This window comes from Rhinolophus sinicus, chromosome 12 (genome assembly GCF_057876585.1).
Source record: "Rhinolophus sinicus isolate RSI-liver-muscle chromosome 12, RSI-T2T, whole genome shotgun sequence".
In the NCBI taxonomy this organism is placed as follows: Eukaryota; Metazoa; Chordata; class Mammalia; order Chiroptera; family Rhinolophidae; genus Rhinolophus; species Rhinolophus sinicus.
In genome coordinates this window covers 51,275,220-51,296,600 of record NC_142512.1, presented here as the reverse complement: position 1 = coordinate 51,296,600, position 21,381 = coordinate 51,275,220, and the positions used below count along the sequence as shown (strand labels likewise).

The following is a 21,381-nucleotide window of genomic DNA, read 5'->3' as shown; positions in this document are numbered from 1 at the left end:
CTCTGCCCTGCACCTGCCCCCAGCCCCTCCCTGCGTACCTCTCACCTGAGCCTGCTTCCCTGGGAAACAAACAGGAAGAGAGCTGTCAGGGCCAGCAGCGGCATGGGGACAGGAGACGGCCATCTGGAGGACAGAGTGTTCCGACCTGAGCGCTGAAGGGTCCCAGGCTGGGGGCAAGAGGGGGGCAGGAAATGCGGAGGAGGTGGGGGGCCCCTGAGGAAGATCTGAGCTGTACCCTGTGGGTACAGGTGAGGAGGGGTCCAAAGCGGGAAGACGTACAGCCTGGTGACCTGTTTCCTCCGGGCCAGGCAATGGCTGGGTGCAGGACGCTTCTGGTCTAGGACGAGACGACAGCACCTTCTCTCAGCCCTGAGTGCCATCCTGGGCAAAACGAGAACGTGGGTTCTGAAGCCCCCACCTCACGCTTCACACTTCCTTGGGTTATGTTCCACAGCCCCCGTCCCTCAGCTGCCTTTGCCCTGTGCTGTAGGCAGGACGCACATTAGGGAAGGAAGGAAGGAAGGAAACGAGGCCAGGCCCTCCTAGGTCCCAGGTTGGGGCTGGATGCAGGGTGGGCAGTGGGCTGCCAAGCTTCGTTAGTGCGTCCCTGGCCTCCTGGCCGGCCTGCCACCTCTCCTGGGCCCAGAGAATCTTGAATCCGGTGCTGGACTCTCAGCTCCTTTCCCAGCAGGCATCCACAGGGGCCACCCTGTACTCGCTCAGACAGCCAGTCACCCACCATTCACTGTCTCATTCCCTTGTTCCACAAGCACCTGCTACATGCCTGGCTGTGGGCATACAGGCCTCCACGTTTGATGGGGAGCAGGCATGTGAGTGACAGCACACAGGGTCATGGCCTGGGGGGCATTGGGAGGACCAAGGATAGGCATGGGCACCCCCAGACAGTAGGGGCTCGGGACCCTTGGCAGATGGAACTGGCTCACTCTTCTTATTACAGAAGTAAACTCATGCTGCTCTGGCTCCTGGGGCCAGTGCCTCAGAGCAGGGCTGGCTGCTACTCTGAGGCCCCTGCCACACCGGGACAGCTGGCAGGGGAGCGCAGGTCTCTTCTCCCTCCTCTTACAGCAGAGGCCGAGGACCTCCTGCAGTCCCAGTGTCCCCTCTCCTTGTCTTATAGCAAACGCAGCTGGTGTCAGAGGATTTCAGGCAGGAGGTAGGGAGGACACTGCCATCACAGGCCAGGAGAGATGTTGGGGGACCCTCCAGCCTCCCCCTCCAAAACCAACTTCCTTCTATCACGGGCTCTCTGCCATTATCACACCCACTGCCTCCCATGACACATCCCTTCAAGCCTTACATCCCAAAAGGCCCTTAGAGATAGAGAAACCGAGGCAACGGAGAGCTACGTGAATTGATCAGTCATCCATCTAATGGTTCTGGGTTAGAAGTAGGAACCTGGGTCTCCTCAGTCTGCGCCAGAGACCTTTCTGGCTTCACCCCATATACCCTTTCCTGCCCCTGAATTTAGAATTCGGGGGGTATGGGTGACGCAGAGGAGAACACCGTTGGATCCGACAGGCCCAGTCTGAGACACGCTCCTTGGGCCTCGGCACGTGCAGGGTTTCCAGAGACGCTGGCCCGTTTGGTTTTGTCACCCAGCCCCTCCTGCTGGGTACCCATCTGGCTCTGTACATCTCTTGCCCACCGTGTGCTGTTTGCAGGTGCCCCGGGACCACCTGGAGTGCCCATCATCGTGCGGTACAGCTCTGCCATCGCCATCCACTGGTCCAGCGGAGACCCTGGCAAAGGGCCCGTCACCCGCTACGTCATAGAGGCCCGGCCTTCAGGTACGCCCCCTTCCTCTTCCTGTGGAGCGGGCGTCCACGTCTCACTTTCTCCCTCCTTCCCGAGTCCCTCCATTTGGCACATGTGTCACCTGAGATGGCGCTTGTGCTGCTTCAAGTGAAACTAGAGGTGGCCTGTGTGAGTGGAAAACAGGGAGGTGCACCCTTAGTTAAGGAAGACCTCAGAGGCCCCCGGAGAATGGCGCTTAGTGCCAGGTGAGGACCAGCTCAGGTGGAGGCTCATTCAAGAAGCCAGAGAAGCAAGAGTTTAGCTCCCGTTGGATAAACCCCCATGCCCTCCACACAGCCCCACTGACCAGTGCCCCCCACGGAGGCCGGCTGTCCCCCAGCGACCCCAGCTGCCTCTTTAAGACCTGTCTCTGACGTCGTGACTGTCTTGGCAAACCCTGTGACTGTACCACCCTCTCCTGTCACGCCTGAAATCGAATCACAGGAACCTCCAAAGCCATCAGGAGATGAGTGGCTGAGAAGTCACTCCAGGGGGCTGCAGTGCACACTCCTGTTTCACTGTTGTCACGACACCTGCTTCTCCCGGCTCCCCTTACTCCCCTTAGCCCTTCGCCACTGCCAACTCCATCCGTTGCTAGGCTTCCGAGTTAATCAGAGGTGCCAGAGCCAGTGAAGGCTGGAGGCTTGTTCTTGGTCTTCCATGGACCTGTGATTAGGTGATCGAAGTGGAGAAACTAAAAAAAAAAAAAAAAAAAAAAAAAAAAGGAAAACGCTTTGCTGCTCCAGTACAAGCAGTAAACAGTAATCATACTGGGAAGTAGTCAGGCATGGCGGTAGCTACTACTTCTAATAGGAGCATCGAAACATCCCAGTGACAAATGGGTCATTCCTCGGGGTAGCTGAGCGCTAGTCACCTCAATAGCTAATAGTTAATTCCAGTGGTTTCAGGAAGCCGCTACCACCCCGTCATTGCCTTAATCTTAGGCTAATAATTACAGTCGAAAATAGCTAATACATCTAACAGCTCAGATCCAACGTGTAGCTGGAAGGTATGTGTGCGGTTGGCTGTCGCTCTACTCCAGATGGTCCCTCCCCGGCCCTCCAATGCCAGCTGCTGAGTTGGCCAGGAGACCGCCGTGTGCTATTCCCAACCAGGGCCTGAGCCTGTTTTTTCCACCCAAGTTGGCCGGCCAAGGTGCCAGGCTGTGGAATGTTGGCTCCAGACTTTGGCCCTGTTGATTTTCCTGAGTTCCCTGGGAGGCCTGGCATGGGACCCAGTATTCCGGGTTTGGGGGCTGTGACTTCACCCATACAGGTGGGACCAAGGACTGAGGATAAGAGGAAAGATCAAGCCGGGACCCCTTGAAGGGTCCGGACTCAGAGCAGTGCCAGGGGGCTGGTGATGGGGTGGCAGGCGCTGAGGAGAGGATGGAGGGCACAGGGAATGCTTCTCCCTGCAGCTGCGTGCGAGCAGGCGCCTCTTATGGGTGGGCACCCCCATGCCCATGGTGGTATATGGTCTCACCCTCCTTGTCTTCAGGATATGCTGTTTGTTGGGCAGAAGCAACTAAACACGCCTGCTTTCTATGAACCGAGAGCAGCCAGGCACTGAGACAGGGCGGGAGGGGGTGCGGGATTCACTCGAGGTTTCCGACCAGTGGAACCCGCCCCACAGATAAGCCAACTCCCAGGGTGGGAGGCCAAAGCCACAGCATGACATTCCAGCAATTTCTGGGTTGCCCTGGCCTTACCCTTTGTTTCTGTTTGGGCGGGACGAGGCGGGTCAAACAGCAGGCAGGAGGCTCCAGCTTCTGGGAAACAGCAGGGGCCTGGACGAGCCCATCCAGCAAACACTGATTGTACTGGATACCATCCTGGGCACCCAGAGGGAGTTAGTTTTGTGCCCGGCGGAGTCAGACGGCTCTGGGATGACACCCCAGCTCTGCCACTTCGGGCTGTGTGGCCTTGGGAAGATGGGTTCAGCTCTCTTTGAGCCTTGGTTTGCTCAGTTGTAATATGAGCACAACAGTTTCTCCTTCTCGCCGTTGCTGCGGGTACAAAAAGTAAAGCCCATGCTTGATGAGGAGTGAGTTGTCACTGTCATATTGTCACCATCATTATTATCATCACTGTGATGGCCGTGAATGCGAGAACTCAGAGTTCCCGGAGGAAAATGGATTTGCACCCCAACACTTAGCTTTCGGGCCACGCAGTACTGAAATTGGGGCACCTAGCGCTCTGAAGAGGCCGGGGAAGAAGGGTTGGCGTTCATTTATTCAACAATAGGGGATGCCCACGCAAAGACAAATTAGGCATGAACCCTGCCCTGAGAAATTTCACAGCCTAGCAGGAGAGAAAGAGACATTACACAAAAGATGTGATGTGTAGGAGGCGGGCACCCACAACCAAACACGTGAGACGGAAGGTGTGTCCAAGGCTCAGGAGAATTCTGTGAGGACAGCGGATCCCTCCGTTCCTCTCTGGCCCCTCGCTCTCCTCAGACCTCTGCTTCTAAGTATGGAGGACCCGAGACGGGCCCCCATCAAACCCAGGCAAGCTGACCAAACCCTCACAGGCGACCCCAACCCCTCCCGAAGCTGTTTAAAACACACACACACACACACACACACACACACACACACACATCCGCTTCTTTTTGCCAGATGCCACTCTGCTTATTTTTTGAATAGGAACAGGAATCAGAAAAATAGGGGCCTTGTTAAGTCCCAGAGGTTACACCCATAGGATACAGGCTTAGGCCGTCACTTAAAATGATGTTGACCAGTGCTTTTTAATGACACAGAAAACAGAATATGTAGAGTTCTGCCTACAAGGGTGAAAGTGGTCTTTCTGTTTGTCTGGATGGTGATATTGGGCTGCTCGTTATAGTATTTTCTGCATATTACACATTTTTAATATTTTATAGACATTTTAACAGAAAATATAAAAATGTCAGATACTACAAAAGGCATCTTTTAAAAAAAAATCTGAGGACCTACTACGTGTCAAGCACTGGAGATTGGTGTTAACAGGCCTGGCTCTCAGGGAGCAGCAGGTAGGATGGGGGGGGCCTCCCCCTCACGGAGCACCCCCCTCTCTGCTCTTGCAGACGAGGGGCTATGGGACATCCTCATCAAAGACATCCCCAAGGAGGTGACCTCCTACACGTTCAGCATGGACATACTGAGGCCGGGCGTGAGCTATGATTTCCGGGTCATCGCAGTCAATGACTATGGCTTTGGCACTCCCAGCAGCCCCTCCCAGTCTGTACCAGGTACTGGCCTGTGGGGTGAGGGATGGGGGCGCCCTTTGGAAGAGCCTGGGCAGTGGGGAAGGAGGCAAGGCAGGAGAGCATCAGGAGCCTTGGCATGGGGACCAAAATGCATTGTCCTCTCAGCGCTCCAAAGCAGTGAGCCCAGGGCTAGGGCCTGAGTCAGCTTTCAACTCCGGAAGAAGCTGGGGACAATGACGCTTTAGGGTTCCTTTCCAAGGACAGCAGAAGCCCTAGGCAGGGGGCCCAGTGGGCTTGTAGACAAATCAGTGGGCCCAAGATGAGCGCTTCCGTGAGCTCATCGCCTAGGGGATTCAAGGGCGCCAGGCCATAAACTGTGTGTTTCCATAGAAACCACCCCCCAAAACAGAGTCAGCAGCCAGTGGAACACAGGCCTCGTGGACCTGACTGAGCAGTGCCTGGGTGGGGTGGGCTGCCATCCTCCCCTTTCGCCTCTCATTTTTCCCATCCAGCATGTCTCAGCTCACAAAGGACTCTAATATCGAAACCTATGGCCCCACATCTAACCACTAACCACTTTTCATACCAAGGCTTCATCCCTCAGGCAGAACTATAACTCAGACTTTACCCTCACCGGGTGAGTTTCAGAAACCTGGCCGTCTCCCTCCTCCCACACACTTTCACCCTTGCCCAGATTGATAGAACCGAATGGTGGGAAATAAACACTTCAGGACTGACATAAAAGACAGCCCTTCATCAGGCAGCAGCGTGTTGCTGGGTGCAGAAAGAGTAATGCTGGGGGTTTTGAAAGATGGGAGCCCCACCTGGAGAGGCATTCTAAAGACCCACTCATGTCCACCCTCCCAACTCCCCCTGCTTTCTGCTACCAGAAGAAGACTCATTCCCAGCTAAAGCAGGGAGAAACTCTCCCAGGCCCACCGCAGGCCAGACAAGCACATTTCCAACACAAATTTGGGTCTGCCTATCAAGGTAGACCATGGGTAGCAATGGAAACAAAAACAAAGAAAAATAGCAAGCACACTCCCCTTCCTGCACGCCAACCCGTGTCTCAGCAGACATCACTAATCAATCCCGGCTCTCTTTCCTAGTGAATCCAGAAGCAACCTCAGAATGCCTTAAAACAGCCCAGTTGATTGGAGCTGGCACTTGAGATGAAACTGTCCCTACTAACCTTGTCTTAGGTTCGACCTCATTCAGAGGGCACAGACCCCACCTACCCATTCACTGAGAGCAGGTGGTAGGTTCCCAGCTAGAGTGGGAGGTTTGGAGGCAGAAGGGGGCTGACCGCCCTGGCCCTGACACCCCATCCATGTTCCAGCCCAGAAAGCCAACCCGTTCTACGAGGAGTGGTGGTTCCTGGTGGTCATCGCTCTCGTCGGCCTCATCTTCATCCTGCTCCTGGTCTTTGTGCTCATTATCCGGGGCCAGAGCAAGAAGTACGCCAAGAAGACAGACTCGGGTGAGCTGGCAGCCCTTGCACTTTCACGTGTCTGCCTTCCTTTCAGCGTGGGTGGCAGTAGTGGTTGGGGAAGGGTCTTTCTCAGCCCTGGAAATGCATCTGCTCTGATAGGTGGGGCAGCCTAGGCTTCCTATACAATCTCCAGCTCCTGTTTTGCTTTCAACTTGAAAAAGAAAAATGGGGCAGTCCAGCCAGGTGGAGGAGGAGCGGCCACCTGATCTATAGGGATGGAGTGAGTGACCGGATGTCAATCTCTCCCCTACCCCCACCTCAGGGAACAATGCCAAGTCTGGTGCCCTGGGCCACGGGGAGATGATGAGCTTGGACGAAAGCAGTTTTCCTGCCCTGGAACTCAACAACCGACGACTCTCTGTCAAGAACTCATTCTGCCGAAAGAATGGCCTGTACACCAGGTAGTGGGCTGTCTGCACGGGGGACCAGAGGCTGGAGGTTTGGGGACCAGCAGTGCCTGGGGTGTGGAGGACTCTTGGGAGGGTCGCTAGGCAGGCAGTGTCCACGTGGCCTCACCACCTCTTACAAAATGGCATTCCAGCTCAGCAGCTGGGGACAGTCAGCAAAAAGACACAGTGAGGCCCGGTAACAGTACCAGGGCTTGGGGGCCACAGCCCGGGCAAGGGCACATTGGGGGTAAAGTCACAAGGCGGTGCCTACAAAGGGTTTGTGCCACGGACAGCAGAATGCAAATAACCTGCACAATTTGGGAAACGAACCTACTCCCATCTGGAGCCAGCTGTTCCTAGGAACAGCCTGAAGCTGTGATGCTTACTTGCCCCAAAGGGGAGATGGACCCAGCCAAGGTAGGCTGGGCAGACACGCCTAAGTGAGCGGTGCCAGGAGCTCCCCTGATTGCTTATGCCCTCCCTGTCTTCCTCGCAATTGGGGAAAGAAAGGGCACTCTGAGTGTAGACACCTCTCCCCTGGGTCCTTGCTTACACCTGCTATAGTTGCTCAACACTTTTCTCCATCCCCCACGTCGGCACTCTCAGCATGGACCTCAAAGGGCCACATCCAAGAGCTGCCGACTGGGAAGGATGAAGCTGGTGGCACACAGCCTCCTGTATCCTCCTGACTTCTCTCCAACCCCCGGCCCCCTCCTAGCCCTCCTCTCTGTGGCCAGCCGGACTGCCCATCTCCAAGGGCAGGGGCAGCTGACAAAACTTCTTTCTGTTTGGTCCTCGAGGGAAGAGGCAACGTGTGTGTTCTCAGGACAGAGGGAGGGGTGCGCAGGCCAGCAAGACCCAGCTCTCATCCTCCGCCAAAGCCAGCTTTCCAAAGAAAGGGCCATTTGAGGCCGTAGTGGCAGGCCCAGCATGGCCACCACAGCCCCGCCAGGCTGGCTCCAGGGCCCTGCCACATGGAACAAGGGGGTGTTTCACCGGCAGCCTGGCCTCGCCTGCCTCTCACGCCCCAGTGTACACACACAGACCTTGGCCCCTGAGTGTCCCTACACGGCTGTGTATACATAGAAATCCCATTTGCACCAAACCATCCCTTGGCTCCAGGCCCTGACTCAGCCACAGTGACACTGCCAGCCCTCGCTCACCCTGCATGTCACCAACACAACACTAGCCTGGCACCCCATTTTCTCCCTCCTTTTTGTGTTATATATTTGCTTCTCTTGTGTGCTGATGGCTAATACTGTTATTGTTTTATTTTTAAGGAATTGAGAGATGGGCTTTGTGGATTGGAATTAAACCAGTGCAGATATAGTACAAGAGGTCGGAGGAGGTAGTAGGGGGTTGCTTTTGACATATCTCCAGGCCTCGGGACTGTTCCCAGACAACATTTCTGCAGCAAACAGCCGTTGGCCCCTGTGCAGACAGCTAGGTTCAGAGCCACAGTTCTAGAAAACCTTCCTGGAGCAGGCTGGGCAGATCTCAGGACATCAGGCCCTGGGCAGCGCCTCCCTTGCACCCCACCCGGAGGGTAGAGGCATGGAGGATGCCAGCCACCTACCCAGTGCCCCCGGGAGCTTGCCCTGCCCATTGTCCTTACCCTGGGCTCGTGTGGCTCAGGAGAGGACGGCCCCTGTCTCTAGCCTCTAGGCACCCATGGCAGGCGACACCCTGTCTTCGGTGTTTGTGCCAATGACTCAAAACCAGGCCTCTAACTCAATGGAGAAATGCGTAACTTTCTCTAGGGCTTTTCAAAGGTAGGGTGTGACTTAGGGCCTGGAACTGCTTCTGGTCCCAGAGCAGATGAGCAGGTTGGGAGGGAGGAAAAGAGGGAGGGAGGCGGTGATTTTCCTTTTCCTCCTAACCCTTTGTGTCAACTCTCTAAAGCTCACTTTGTGAGTGTAAGAATTACAAGGGGAGTTCGTCTGCAGTGCAGGTCTCCAAGCCTCAGCTGAGATTATGAGTCAGGAGGTCTCAGGAGAGCTCAGAGTGCTTTGTAACCGTCACTGCCAGGTGATCCCAATGCCTGAGGTCTTGGAACCACAAGTGGAGAATCCAGGTGCCCTCCATTCACTTCCCTGGAGCTGGTTCTGGAGATTGGCCCGGCTCCCTGCACCGTCCCCACCGCACGCGGGGCCTCCTGCCCACGTTCTGCCCTCCAGGCCACAGGCCTGGGAGGAGCAGACACAGTCGGATGGGGAGTCCACCTGTGTGTCTCACCGTGGCCTCCCTGGGCCTGGGCAGCTGCTCTGAGGGAGGCCACCACTCAGCCCCCACCCTCCACTCTCTCTAGGTCCCCGCCCCGGCCCAGCCCAGGCAGCCTGCACTACTCAGACGAGGATGTCACCAAGTACAACGACCTCATCCAGGCCGAGAGCAGCAGCCTGACTGAGAAGCCCTCGGAAATCTCCGACTCTCAGGTGAGGCGCGGGAGGGCCAGGTGTCCCGGAGAGGGGAGTGGAGCCGCCCTTTCCCAGAGCGCAGCCCTGCTCAAGGGCCCATCTCATGAGCGTTTCCCTCCTTTCCCTTACGGGCCCCAGAGGCCCCAGGAAACTACCCAGAAGTCATATGTTGGCCAGCTGCCGTCCCCCATGTTCTGCTCAGAGTTTGCACCCAGGTCCTAGTGGGGTCCCTGGAACCGTGGGCATGTAAGATCCCCCAGGAGTATGGTCCTCAGACTCTCAGGAGTCACCCCACATGCGCCGTCACTCAATCGCTCTGGCCTGCATAGACTTGTGAAGGCGTGGACAGGAGGCTGACACAGCCGACTGCATTGCCAGAGCCCGAGAACCGTACACTGAGCTGGTCAGGGTCAGAATGAGCTCAGAAATGGAAGGCTAGGTATCCTGGGGCCCCAAGAATGGGAAGCAGTGTAGACTGATGAGGCATTAGGCTTTGGTGGTTGAGACCTGAGTTTGCATCCTGGCTCTGCTGCCTGTGAGCTGGGGTATTCTGGGTGTGATAGGGAACCTCTCTGAGCCTCGGTTTCTCCATCTGTAGAATAGGCAGGGGTAATAGCAGGCTCTCTCATTAGGGCTGCGGAGAGGATTCACTGCGATTAGGCACAAAGAAGCTTAGCACAGGGCCTGGCATACGGTAACCATTCAATAAATGTCAGCTCTTACATTAAGAAGGGGAGGTACCTCTGGAAGACAGAGCTTTATAGATGCTGCCATTAGGTGGGGCATGAGGGGACACTCGGTTCCAGGCTATGGGGAGAGGGGCCTGAGTACATTCCCATTAAGTGATGTTACGGCCTCCCTCCCCAGCCCTCTCGTCCTTGGCCAAGCCTGCTGGTTGCCCAGGAGGTTCTGAGAAAGGCCACTCTGTCCCACGCCCTGGACCTTTCTGCCTGGTCCTGGGAGCGAGCAGGGTTGTCGGCCATGTGGGAGGTGCCAGCAAGCCTGGGATCTGTTTGTGGGCCCCGTGGACCGAGGGCCTCTTGCCCGCTGCTGTTTTCTTCAGCTCCAGGGTTACTGATGGGCTTGGCAGAGCCAAGCAAGCTGGAGCTAACACCCCAGCTCAGAGCTGGCAGGGACAGAGACCCCAACTTAGCCTGGCTTACACAGGGACTCATGCGATTCACGTTGTAACACCTTGTTATAAGTATTTAACTCCTTGAAGCCATATAAATATGGGGACTTACAAAAGCTAGGCTTCCCGGAAGCATGATTTTTCTTTCTTTGTCCCCAGAGACGGTGATTAGCATTTAGATTCTAGGCACTCAAGGTGAAATTCAGAAGAATAAAGGGAGGGACTGTAACAGGGGCTTCTTAAGCCACGCTCCTATATACAAAGAGCAAGGTGGTAGCCAGCCAGAGGGACACCCCATATTGCTCTGGTCAACCTCCCCGACCTTGTGCAGAGGACATTGTTATCCACCCTCAGTGGCTGAGAGCCAGCCTACCAGGGAGTAACTCCTCTAAGTGCAGGAGATATTTCCTGCTGGCTCCAGAGCTTTCTGCAGCCATCCCTGCATGAGTGCGGGGAGCCCTCACCTGGGACGCTGAGCTGGTTCCTGAGGCCATGCCAGGCCCCAGCCATCCGAAGACCATCCTGCTTCAGAAGTTCAACCAGGATGGGCAGAGTACCTGGGATCCTCCTGTTAGCCATTGGTCTCGTTTGTTCAAAACAAGCCCATCACTTGACTACTGTTTCCATAGCAACCTGGAACCAGTCACCCCCAGGAGCACATACCCTACAGAGGAAGCTTCCCGGTTCCAGAAGTCAGTTGTCACAGCAGAATGCCCATCCTCCCTTTGGGGGCAGTGGACCTGCAGAGTTTGGGATGGTTCAAGGTTTGATTTGGAGTTAGGTTGGGTTGGGTTGGGTTTATTTACGTTGAAAGCTGAGTTCCATGAAGGAAGGGACGTGTGACAGTTCTGATTCCTATTGCATCCGTAGTGTCCTGCACGGTGCCTGGTATACGTCACTGTGCACGCATTTGTTGAAAGCATGAAAGGGTTATTGAGGAAGCTACTCACACTGAACAGACTTTAAAGCATGTATAGTTGGGACCCTTCTGAGTAACACTGATGACAATGGCCATACCCCCAGGGGCTGCGCTCAGGGTCCCATGTGCCTCCCCACTTTACAGCATTGCAGTGACACTCCGAGACAGGCATTCGGGTCATCTTTTTTGTATATGTGGGGAAACTGAGGCTCAGAGAGCTTACGCGAGTTGGCTCAAGTCCAACAGCCAGAAGAGCAAACCCAGGATCCTGGCTTCAATATGCAGAGCCCGACCCCGGGTACAGGTTTTCTAAAGGCAAAGCCTCCTTGGTCCCTTGGTCCCACCCCTGTGCCAGTGATGTCACCCTCATGGCAGACCTTTCTGGGAAGGCCTTCAGAACTGAGGAGACAGTTCTGAGGAGACAGTCTTGAGAACAAGTAACTATCCTCTAAATATCAACTCAAGCCTGGATTTCAAAGAATAAAGAGAGACAGTCAGAGGAAAGTGCTACAGGTACTAACGTTGTTTAGACAATAGATCGCGACCCCATCACATGGCCGCTTTGGAGGGAAGCCACTCATTTGAAAAGCAGCAGCACGTGGCTGTGGTTGGTGTGTGGCCCTGGGCTTGAATCCTAGCTCCGCCTCTTCCTGACTCTGAGGTGGGGAGGGGTCCTTCGCAGCTTCACCCACGCAACACAGTGGCACCGTCTGTCCAAGAGGCTGTTATGAGGAGTCGGGCCTTATAAGAGATGGAGCAGAGCCTGTGCAGTGCCAGGCTCATCACAGGGGCCCTGGGAAGGCAAGCAGGATCATTTGGGTCAGCGTGCTCTAGAATGGTCCTTGACGCCCAGGCCGTTGGCTTTCAGGGCACTGCAGGCAGTGTTTGCTCCAGGGAGCTATTGTCAGAGTATTGGTGTCCTCACGGGTGGAAAGCCCAGGGAGACCTGAGAGCGTGCAGCCATCAGTCACCCATGTCCGCCAGGGCCAGGGCACTTGTACGTTGTTAAATGGACCATTGTTAAAGTATTGAATGGCTTCCATACCTGTTAGTAAAGAGCCACCACCCTGAGCCCCTAAGTGTCTCCAAGAGGACCCCAAGCAGACTGCTGTGTGATTCTGCGACTCCAGGGTTAGGCCTGGTTCAGCAAGGGGATGGCAGGGCCCTGCTTCAGCCAGTGGCCTCTCCTCTGTGCCTCCAGGGTCAGAGCAGAGTTTGTGCCTTCAATGTTGGTATCTGTCCAGGGAGGTGAGGGCAGCTTCGGTGGGTGCAAGGGGCGAGCAGACACTGACTTCTCAACACTCATATCCGGAACCTGTACTCAGAGGACAGGGAGGTGATGGAGACGTGGCCCTGCCTCCCAGAAGCTCCCCGTGGGCTGGAGGGGACAGGCTGCAGACAGAGCCGCTGGCTTCCCTCTGATGCCCTTGTTACCAACACAAATAAGTAAATCCCGTGGCTACTCTCTCGCCCCCATGAGGAGTCGCTTGACTGCACATCACGGTCTGAATTCTGGAGCGTCCTCCATTGTGACTTTTAATCTGGGCCTTAGGGTGGAGGCCACTGGTAGTCCTGCTGCCCCAATGGTGTCTGGAAGGACCAGTCCTCAAGCGTCAGCAGCCACACAGACCGGCCCCTCGGTGTCAGCTGCTCTGGAGAGTGACTGCCTGTCCTTTGAAGTTCCCCTACTCCCAGGTCCTCTGAGAGTGACCGTTGTGTATGCTGCCTGGTTGAGATTCGAAGTCAGACCACCCAAAACTCTCCAAAACTGGTGGCAATCTGCCAGCCGTAATAAACAAGAAATCCACGTTACTTATAAACAGACATACATGATACGATGTGAGAAAGGCCGTACAGAGCTGTAGTGAAGGCTATGGGGCGGGGAGAGGGGCTGGAGAGGGCATAGGGCTGGGAGTAGGGGCTGCTGCTCCAGGGCTGCTGGGCCAGGGGGTTCCAGGCCTGGGGACACAAAGGCTGAGGCCTAAAGAGCCCATGGCTTGTTTGATGGAATTTCTAAAACTGAAGGATGGCTGCATTCCAACTTCGTTTTCAAAATAAGAGCCCAAGTTTGGTAGCAAAATTCCAAACTTAGCACACAAGAAAAATCTCAATGGAACAGAAATTCCAAACCATGGCACGCCTCTCCTAATCGCTCTTCAGTTCTTTGTGCTATCCTGGCAGCCCCTTTAAGCTCATTAGAATGGAACTAAGCCTATGTGGAAAAAGTTAAGAAAATATACAGAACAGCTTAGATCTTAAATCGTATTTATTGAGCACCAAAGCATCATAGTGAACATTTATGGAGCTCTTACCACCAGCCAGGAATGACTCTGAGGGTTGTTTGAGAATGGCACCACTTCACCCTCAGAGATCCTCTGGGAGGCCTGATGGGATTATCACTATTTTCAGGTAAAGACAAAAAGAGTGAGTTGGGGAGTCCCCAACACGAGGCCAGGCTCCACCACTAGTCCCTCTGCACACCTACTGTGCGCCACACACAGGTTGGGCCTGTGTGGCACCTGGGAGGGATAAGCGCTGGATTTGCCCTCCATGGAACTTATTCTGTCAACAAAAGAACATCCAGCCCAAGAAAAATTCTTGTAAAAGTTTCTTTAAGCCCAATGGACCACAATCGCCAGGGAGCAAAATCTCAACAGACTGGGAGAATGCTCCCGGGAATGGCAGTTTCGCAGCTTATTTTATACATTAGAATCAAAGGAGGAGACAGAAGGAGGGTTACATGAAACCCTTGGGTAGTGGATTAGGGAGGCGAGAGAAAGCAAAGCGGGGAAATCTCTGGGATTGCGCAGAGACACGTATTTCTTTCACGTTGGTGGTTACGAGACAGTTAATGTTTACAACACAGAGGTGGTATGTGGGCAACCAGATAACAATGGTCTCACGCTCTGGGTCTGGAAATGAAGATCACTCTGGCATTTCAAAGGTATGTTATCTTAGATGCACAAAGACAATGGACAATTTCAAAGTTAAAGTTCAAGGAAGCTACAGACCTAGGACGTGACTACCCGCCATGACTCGCTTTTAAGTTAGTTTTTATGTCCAGACCATCCCATGTGGTTACTTTGGTCTCGGGGTTTGTAAGGCCCACCAGGGGGGCCTCCCCTGAGCTAGTCAGTTTAGGATGTGGCCCCTTTTTCATCCACAATTCCTTCCTTGGTGCATTTATTTAATGACTATTTGTTCCACACCCACTAAACAGTACCAGGCGCTGTTTACATGTGGCAACTACAGACGTGAGCCAGACAAGCGCTTATGAATGTTACATTAGGGAGTGTTAGGCTCTATTAGGGAGGACCACATGTGTGTGAATAATCACGTTTTCATTTCTCGTTAAAGTATTATCACCACAGTAACTAACTTCAGGAGGAACATGGTGAACAAAAGGCTTCCTGTTTCCTGTGGTACAGGGGCAGATAAAGCGCTGTGAGAAATCCTGGGGGAAGATCATATCCTCCTGGATGGTCACAGTGGGTTGCCTGGAGGAGGTGGCATTTCCGCTGGGCCCGGGAGTGTGAACTGGACTGGGTCGTGCATAGAAGGGAGCAGTACTGGTTTGCGTTTGGCTGGAGTGGTGGTGGTGTTCTCTCATCGCCTTCCCTCTGCTGTCTCCCATCTCTTATCACGGTTTGCTTTTTGCCCTTGAGGTTGGACCACGAGTCTAATAGGTTCCAAGAGGCCCACCTCCTGCTTCTCCTTAGCCTGACCTACACACGCCCCGGAATCCCAAGCTTGTGCCAAACTAGAAACACACCACATGCAGGACAGAGCCTGGGGAGGGGGAGGAGAAGCTGCCTACTGGGCACCTGCTGTGTGCCAGGCCCTATGCTTTATACACTCGCATTTATCGTCTAACCACCCATCTGTTCCAGTGGGAGGGTCGCCATTGAACCAGTGGGGAAACTGAGGCCCAGAGAAGTCAAGCAGCATGCCCCTGATCACAGAGCTCAGAAGTGCAGGCAGGAGGGACTCAAATCCAGGTCCCACTGGCCCAGAGGGCAGCTCTGCTGCAGCCTGGCTCACCCAGCTTCCCAGCACAGGGGAGATTGAAGGAGGGAGGCCTGCCCCGCCCCTGACCCCAACCACAACCCAGTGACCTCGGGAGGCCTCTGATGGCTGAGGGCGCACAGTGAGTCACTTGACGTGTAAGGGCACAAGTAACATATGTGACCTTGTATCTGAGCGGAACTTTTTGAAAGCACCTTCGCAGATTTCTAACTATGTTAGCACAATTTGCCCAGAGCCCGGATACAGTTGTGCCTGGAGGGCGTGTCTGGGGAGGGAGACACTTAGCATATTCCTGCCCACCCCACCTCTAATCTCCAGGGGCTGCCACCCCTGCAGGACGGGCCCCAGCTCACTCACAGGTAAGTGCATCAGGATACACCCATGCGCACTTCAGGCTAGGCTGGGTGCAGGGAGTGCCTGGGACCACAGCTGAGGGCACGGTTCCTCTTCACAGTCAATAAAGCAGGGGCGGGGTGACCTGTCACCAGAGACAACACATTCCTGTGTGACTTTGCGAGAACCAACCACAGGAGGGCATCCTGCCTGGTCCCAGGGTCTCAGTACCAGTCGCCACGCCTGCGTGGCACCCTCCCCATCGCCTGCCGAGTCCGGTGCAAGAATTCCTACAGCTAGAGAGGAGCGGAAAAGCAGAAAGCTTGCCTTTGCTCCCTCTCTTTTGTTCCTGTCTTTTCTCGGGGTCCTCCCCACTCCCATCCCCAGGCCTGGCAGTGTGCGCTCCCCCTCCCCAGACTCTGTCCGGTAATTGCTGATGGAGTGCTTTGAGGAGCTGTTAAGAGGCCCTGGAGCTGAGGCCGTCGCCTGATTGCCTGGCAGCCTGGCGGGGCTGCCCATGAAAGGCCTCCTTTGTGCTGGGCCCGTTACTGGGAAGCTGCATTCAATTACCGAGGGCCCAGTGAGAGTTGAAAGCCGGAACGGGAGCCCCCGTCCCCCCTTGCTTGCTTTCTTCTCTTCTCACCCCACCCCCACCCAGAAAAGAAACAGATGTTCACGGGCGCAATGGAGGCGGGAGAGCAGTCACTGATGCAAAGACCCCCTCCTTTGGCTTTGGAGGGCTGGGGCGAGGGGGCAGACCAAATGCGAATGCCTGCCCCGCCCACAGGCCGTCTTCATTTAGCGCCCAGCTCTTCCTTCTCTCCGTTTCTCACCCCATCAGCAAGGCTGCCCCACAGAGTGTCTGGCACACAGTGGGTGCTCAACAGATGGTAGCTGGTGGAACTGCGATAATTAGATGAATGAGCTTTGGGATCTGGGCCCCCAGGAGGTCCAGGGAGGCCCATTCCCCACCCTACCAGTCAAGCCTCACTCTGGGAGTGAAATGAGGGGGTGGCTGGAGCTGCCTGAGCACTGAGTCAGCTTCCCCCCACCCCCACCCCCACCCCTTGGCCCCTTCTGATTCCTGCTGGGGAGCTTTGAGGCCCCCTTCCACCCAGGCCCACCCTCGCCCTCCCTTACAATACCTTCCACAACATTCTCTCATGTGTAGCTCATTTTACACTGTGAACTGCAGAGACCGACCCATCTTACAAACAAGGACACTGAGGCCGAAGAGGCCTAGTGATGGGTCCAAAGTTAGCGAGGGGACAGAGTCAGAATGGCATCAAACCCCCGTCACCTCCTACCCCAGACACCCATTCACTCTGGGGTTTCTCCCCATGGCTGGAGCTAGCAACGATGCTTAGCAATTATTCCAACCATCTAGTGGGTGCCCTCCCAGAGACACCTAACCTGTAGGGAAAACTGTGGGGCACCCCTGTCTTCCTGCTGCCCCCACACTCACAGACCCTCACTGCCCCTGGACCAGAGGGACCTCCAGCCTCCTGCCTCATGGCATCAGCACCTGCTCAGATTGCTCCTGCCTCTGGGGCAGCCTCTCCCCAGCCCCAGGCACCGCCCCTCCACCCCCTCCCTGCTCCTGGCATATGGAGCCCTACGGCCTGTGCAGCCCCTTTGTTCCCTCCTGGGCCAGCAGCTGGGCAGTAGGCAAAGAAAGGGACTTGTATTGTGTTGCATGCTTCCTGGGGAGAATGTGTGAGGGACTTCCCATTGTCTTGGGCAGTGGTGAGAATATCGTCGTCCTGGGTGTGTCTGCTGGGGGTGGTGGTGAAGAGGGAGGCAGCAGACACTGTGCAGGGAGGAGTGAGGACACAAATTAGCAGATGGACTAGGGAGTATTTACCCCCACCGGAAGAGAGAGGGGGGAGGGACTCTCAATCCCGTTCTGTGACCTCTAGGCAGGAGTGTAGGAGTTAAGAGCATGTGTGGGCTTTGGGAAAATCAGGCTGGTCTGTTCAAGCCCAGCTGATCATTTCCTTGGGTAAAAACACACGTGCTATAGTAGCTACAGCACAGAGGTGTGAACATTGAACACGGTAATGCGATCAGCATTTCCATAGTTGGTATCATTATAGTCCTGTACGTACATCGGTGCTATTTGAGGGTCTGGCTGCCATCAAGGACTTTGAGTTCCTGAGAAGAAGTGTACATTTCATAGCCCATAGCTCACACCTTTCGGGCAAGACCAGCTCTCTAGTTTCTTTACTTGTAAAGGCAGCTGCTCGTCCCGGACTTAACTTGTGTTGGATTCACTGGGTTTCCTTGCTGCTGGTTTTTTCCAAAGTGTGTTTTACTTAGGTTGATGGAATTAACGTACTGCCTCCAAGCAGTAGCTGGGCAGAGATGATGCGACTTGAGCACGGTCTTCTGAGTTGTATTTTGTTGCGAGTGTACTGTTCACTAAAATCACAGTGCCTCTCTTCCAGAGAGTTCTAAGGGCGTTCCCATCTGCTGTCTTCTTAGTTCTCACAACATTGCTGGGAGCCTGGGATGAGGGAAGGGGTGCACGATATTTTTAGCTCCACAGTTCAGATTGCAACGTTATTTTATTTTACAACCCAGATTGACTCTTGTCGCATGTTAATGTCCCCAATTGGCGGATGAAGCCGTGCCAAGAACACAGAAGTACTGACAACTTTAACAATAATATGTTATATTTCTTTTAAAAAGCTTCAGGATAGTCGTGGTGTGAAAACGCAGAACTTCTGTTGATGTTTTTCTTATGTTTATTGTATAACTGAGTGTTGCTTTTATTTTGGGTCACACATGGGTGAGAGTTGTTAGCATTTGTGAAGTGCCAGGAGCCTCCAGAGGGCTTATAATCTGGCCCTGGCTTTGTCCCTAGTCACACGTCAGCGGCTAGACCAGGGTTGGAACTCAGTAGATCGCGCATGAACCTATGAACCTCTGTTTTGAAATGTAGGTGGTGTTGTTATTCGGGTATGGTGAGGCCAACAGATCAGGGGACGATGGCCACTGAAAAGATAGTTTGTTACTCACAGTTCCCAAAAAGAGGGGACACGCCATGCCACGCAGGGCCACACGGGGAAGCAGCAGGGTCGGTCAGGAGGCAGAGGGAGCAGGAAGAAGGCCTGGGCAGGAGCCTTTATTGTGGTTTCCACAGGGAAGTCAATGCAGGGGGAAGCAGGCTTAGGCTGGTTTAAATACATTCAGGGGCTCCGAGTGGTCAGGGCTGTCCCCTGTTGGCTGGTACCTGGCCCTGGGTAATTAGGGACAGGGCACAGGGGGTCAGTGTGTGAGAGGCCATTGGAGGGGATGGTGGGGGTGTGGGCTCTGGATATGAAAGGCTGCTTACTGTCTCTAAGAACTGACCAGCTCTGAGAGGGGCAGTCCCTCCAGGGTCAGTAAGGCCCCAGATGTCAAAGCATCAGAAACACCAAAACTAAAAAGGCGTGATGCACTCAGCCTCGAAAACATTCTGCCAAGTGAGAGAAACCAGACACAAAAGTCACATATTGGATGATTCCATGTGTATGAAATAGCCAGAAGGGGTAGAACCCTAGAAACAGGAAGTGGATTGGTGGTTGCCAAGGGTGGGGGGAGCGGGAGGGGAAGGCTGGGGAGGACGGAATGGGAAGTGACTGCTTAACGGGCACAGAATTTTCCTTTGGGGTGGTGGAAATGTTTGGGACCAGACAGCGGTGATGGCTGCACACCGTGGTGAGTGTGCTAAATGCCACTGAGTCTTATACTTTAAAACGGTTACCTTCAGGTTATGTGAATTTCACCTCAATTAAAAAAAAAAAAAAAATAGAACTGAGGTCTTTGAGTCACGTCAAAGGTCCGTGGCTTCTGTGCCATGATCTGCGCTGAAGGAAGCAAGAGTCAGGCATGAGAGGGCATTGTACCCTCCTGGCCTTGTGGGTGCTGAGGCGCACGCCGTCCAGGGCTTGGAAGAGGCGGAGCGGACTTTCAAACCAGAGCACTTGTGTACCTCGCAGCCCTGAGCACACTGCCCTGTCCCCCCCGCAGGCTACTGACACCCCATCCTCTGTCCTCCCAGGGAAGCGACAGCGAGTACGAGGTCGACCCAAACCACCAGAAGGCCCACTCTTTTGTCAACCACTACATCAGCGACCCCACTTACTACAACTCATGGAGGCGGCAGCAAAAGGGGATCTCCAGGGCCCAGGCTTACAGCTACACGGAGAGCGACTCGGGGGAGCCAGACCACGCCACCATGGCCAACAGCAGCAGCGCCCAGCAGGGCAGCCTCTTTCGGCCCAAGGCCAGTCGGACCCCAACGCCCCAAAACCCCCCTAACCCCCCAAGTCAGCAGAGCACCCTCTACCGCCCCCCCAGCAGCCTCGCCCCTGGCTCCCGGGCTCCTATAGCAGGATTTTCATCATTTGTTTGACGTCTGAAGAGGAAAAAAGAAAAGAAAAATGGCACCAAACTCCCCCTCCACCTCTCCCCACAGCACCGCCTGCCAGAAAACAAAAACACCAAGAAACCAAGAAACCAAGTCAACTGTTCACCTCCTGAGTTTATTTTTCCAGATTCCAGGGCCAGCAAAGCTGGTGTGAGGAGGGAGAAGAAAACCACGAGAGGACGTGTGTGGCCAGCGATTGGTCAGCTTCACGACTGTGGGGTTTGCTGCTCCTTCAGGGGTGGGGAGGGGTTGGGGGAGTAGCTGTGGTGGGCGCGGGTGGGACGGGCCCCTGGAGGGAGAGGAAGAGAAAAGACAAAGGGCTGGAGGGCTGCAAGACAGGCGTGGCTGAAGGGAGAAGAAACTTCTGGAAATCCAGCTGGCTGCCCACTTCTGGCATATGCCAGAGCCCTGGGGGTGAAGCTTACCCCTCTCTCTTCACTCAACCAGTGCCACATGCTTCCCTGTCCCTGGCAGGATGGATGGCCCTGCTGCCCCCTGCCCTGCTCCTCACCCTCCACTGCCCCCCCCCTTGCCCAACTTCCCCACCAACCATTTGGTTTATTTACAAAAAGGAAAACAACTAAAGGGTGGGAATTTGCCTAGGTAACTCCTTGTTCCTAATACGCTTTTTTCTTGTGAATGCAAGGAAGAGGGCCCCGAGGCGTGCGGGAGGGTCCCCCCACCCCCGCCCCCACCCCCACCCCCGCCCCCACCCCCACCACTGAGCCTAGCCATCCCTTTCCTTGAAGTCACTTTCTGAGCACAGATGAGGAAGAAAGAACTCGGGGCACAGAGTAGGGGCACGGGCCACAAATCACTGGGATAATTGGTGTAACGCAGGAATGTAAAAAGGCAACTTTTTTTTCAAGTCAGGTACTACCTGTCCCTTCCTTAAAGGAAGAGAGAAAAGGGAACTCCTTGGACAGGGAAATTCAGCTTGCCCGGGGCTGGCGAGCTAGCCGGGGAAGAGGGATGGCCATATCAGACACACCACTGTCCCTGGACAGACCCCTTCCTTCTCTCTCTCTGTCTCTCTGTCTCTCTCTCGTACCCCGTATACTTGCAAGGAAAGGGTTTAGGGATCCTCTCCAGTGGAAATTCCTTTGGGTTCTTCCAGCCAAACAGGAACTCACTCTCTGAGCCGTGTTCCTCTCACTCTCCACCCACAGTTCTCTGTGTCTAAAACACCCCCACTCTCAGCACAGGGGCACAGAAGCCCAGAGGATGGGCCAAGTCCCTGGTCCAGAGACCA

At 54.8% G+C, this 21,381-nt stretch overlaps 1 protein-coding gene across 2 annotated transcripts in view; it reads left to right on the top strand.

The window, feature by feature from the left end:
* SDK2 (sidekick cell adhesion molecule 2) overlaps positions 1-20,257 on the top strand; it is a 246,206-nt gene extending 225,949 nt beyond the window's left edge. For both annotated transcript variants that reach the window (XM_074319611.2, XM_074319612.2), the window contains 6 exons: positions 1,683-1,808; positions 4,885-5,049; positions 6,347-6,487; positions 6,762-6,900; positions 9,197-9,323; positions 19,761-20,257. In XM_074319611.2, the coding sequence (XP_074175712.2) occupies positions 1,683-1,808; positions 4,885-5,049; positions 6,347-6,487; positions 6,762-6,900; positions 9,197-9,323; positions 19,761-20,114 (1,052 nt within the window). In that variant the 3' untranslated portion in view covers positions 20,115-20,257. The remainder of the gene's footprint in view (positions 1-1,682; positions 1,809-4,884; positions 5,050-6,346; positions 6,488-6,761; positions 6,901-9,196; positions 9,324-19,760) is intronic.
* The last annotated feature ends 1,124 nt before the right edge of the window (positions 20,258-21,381 follow it).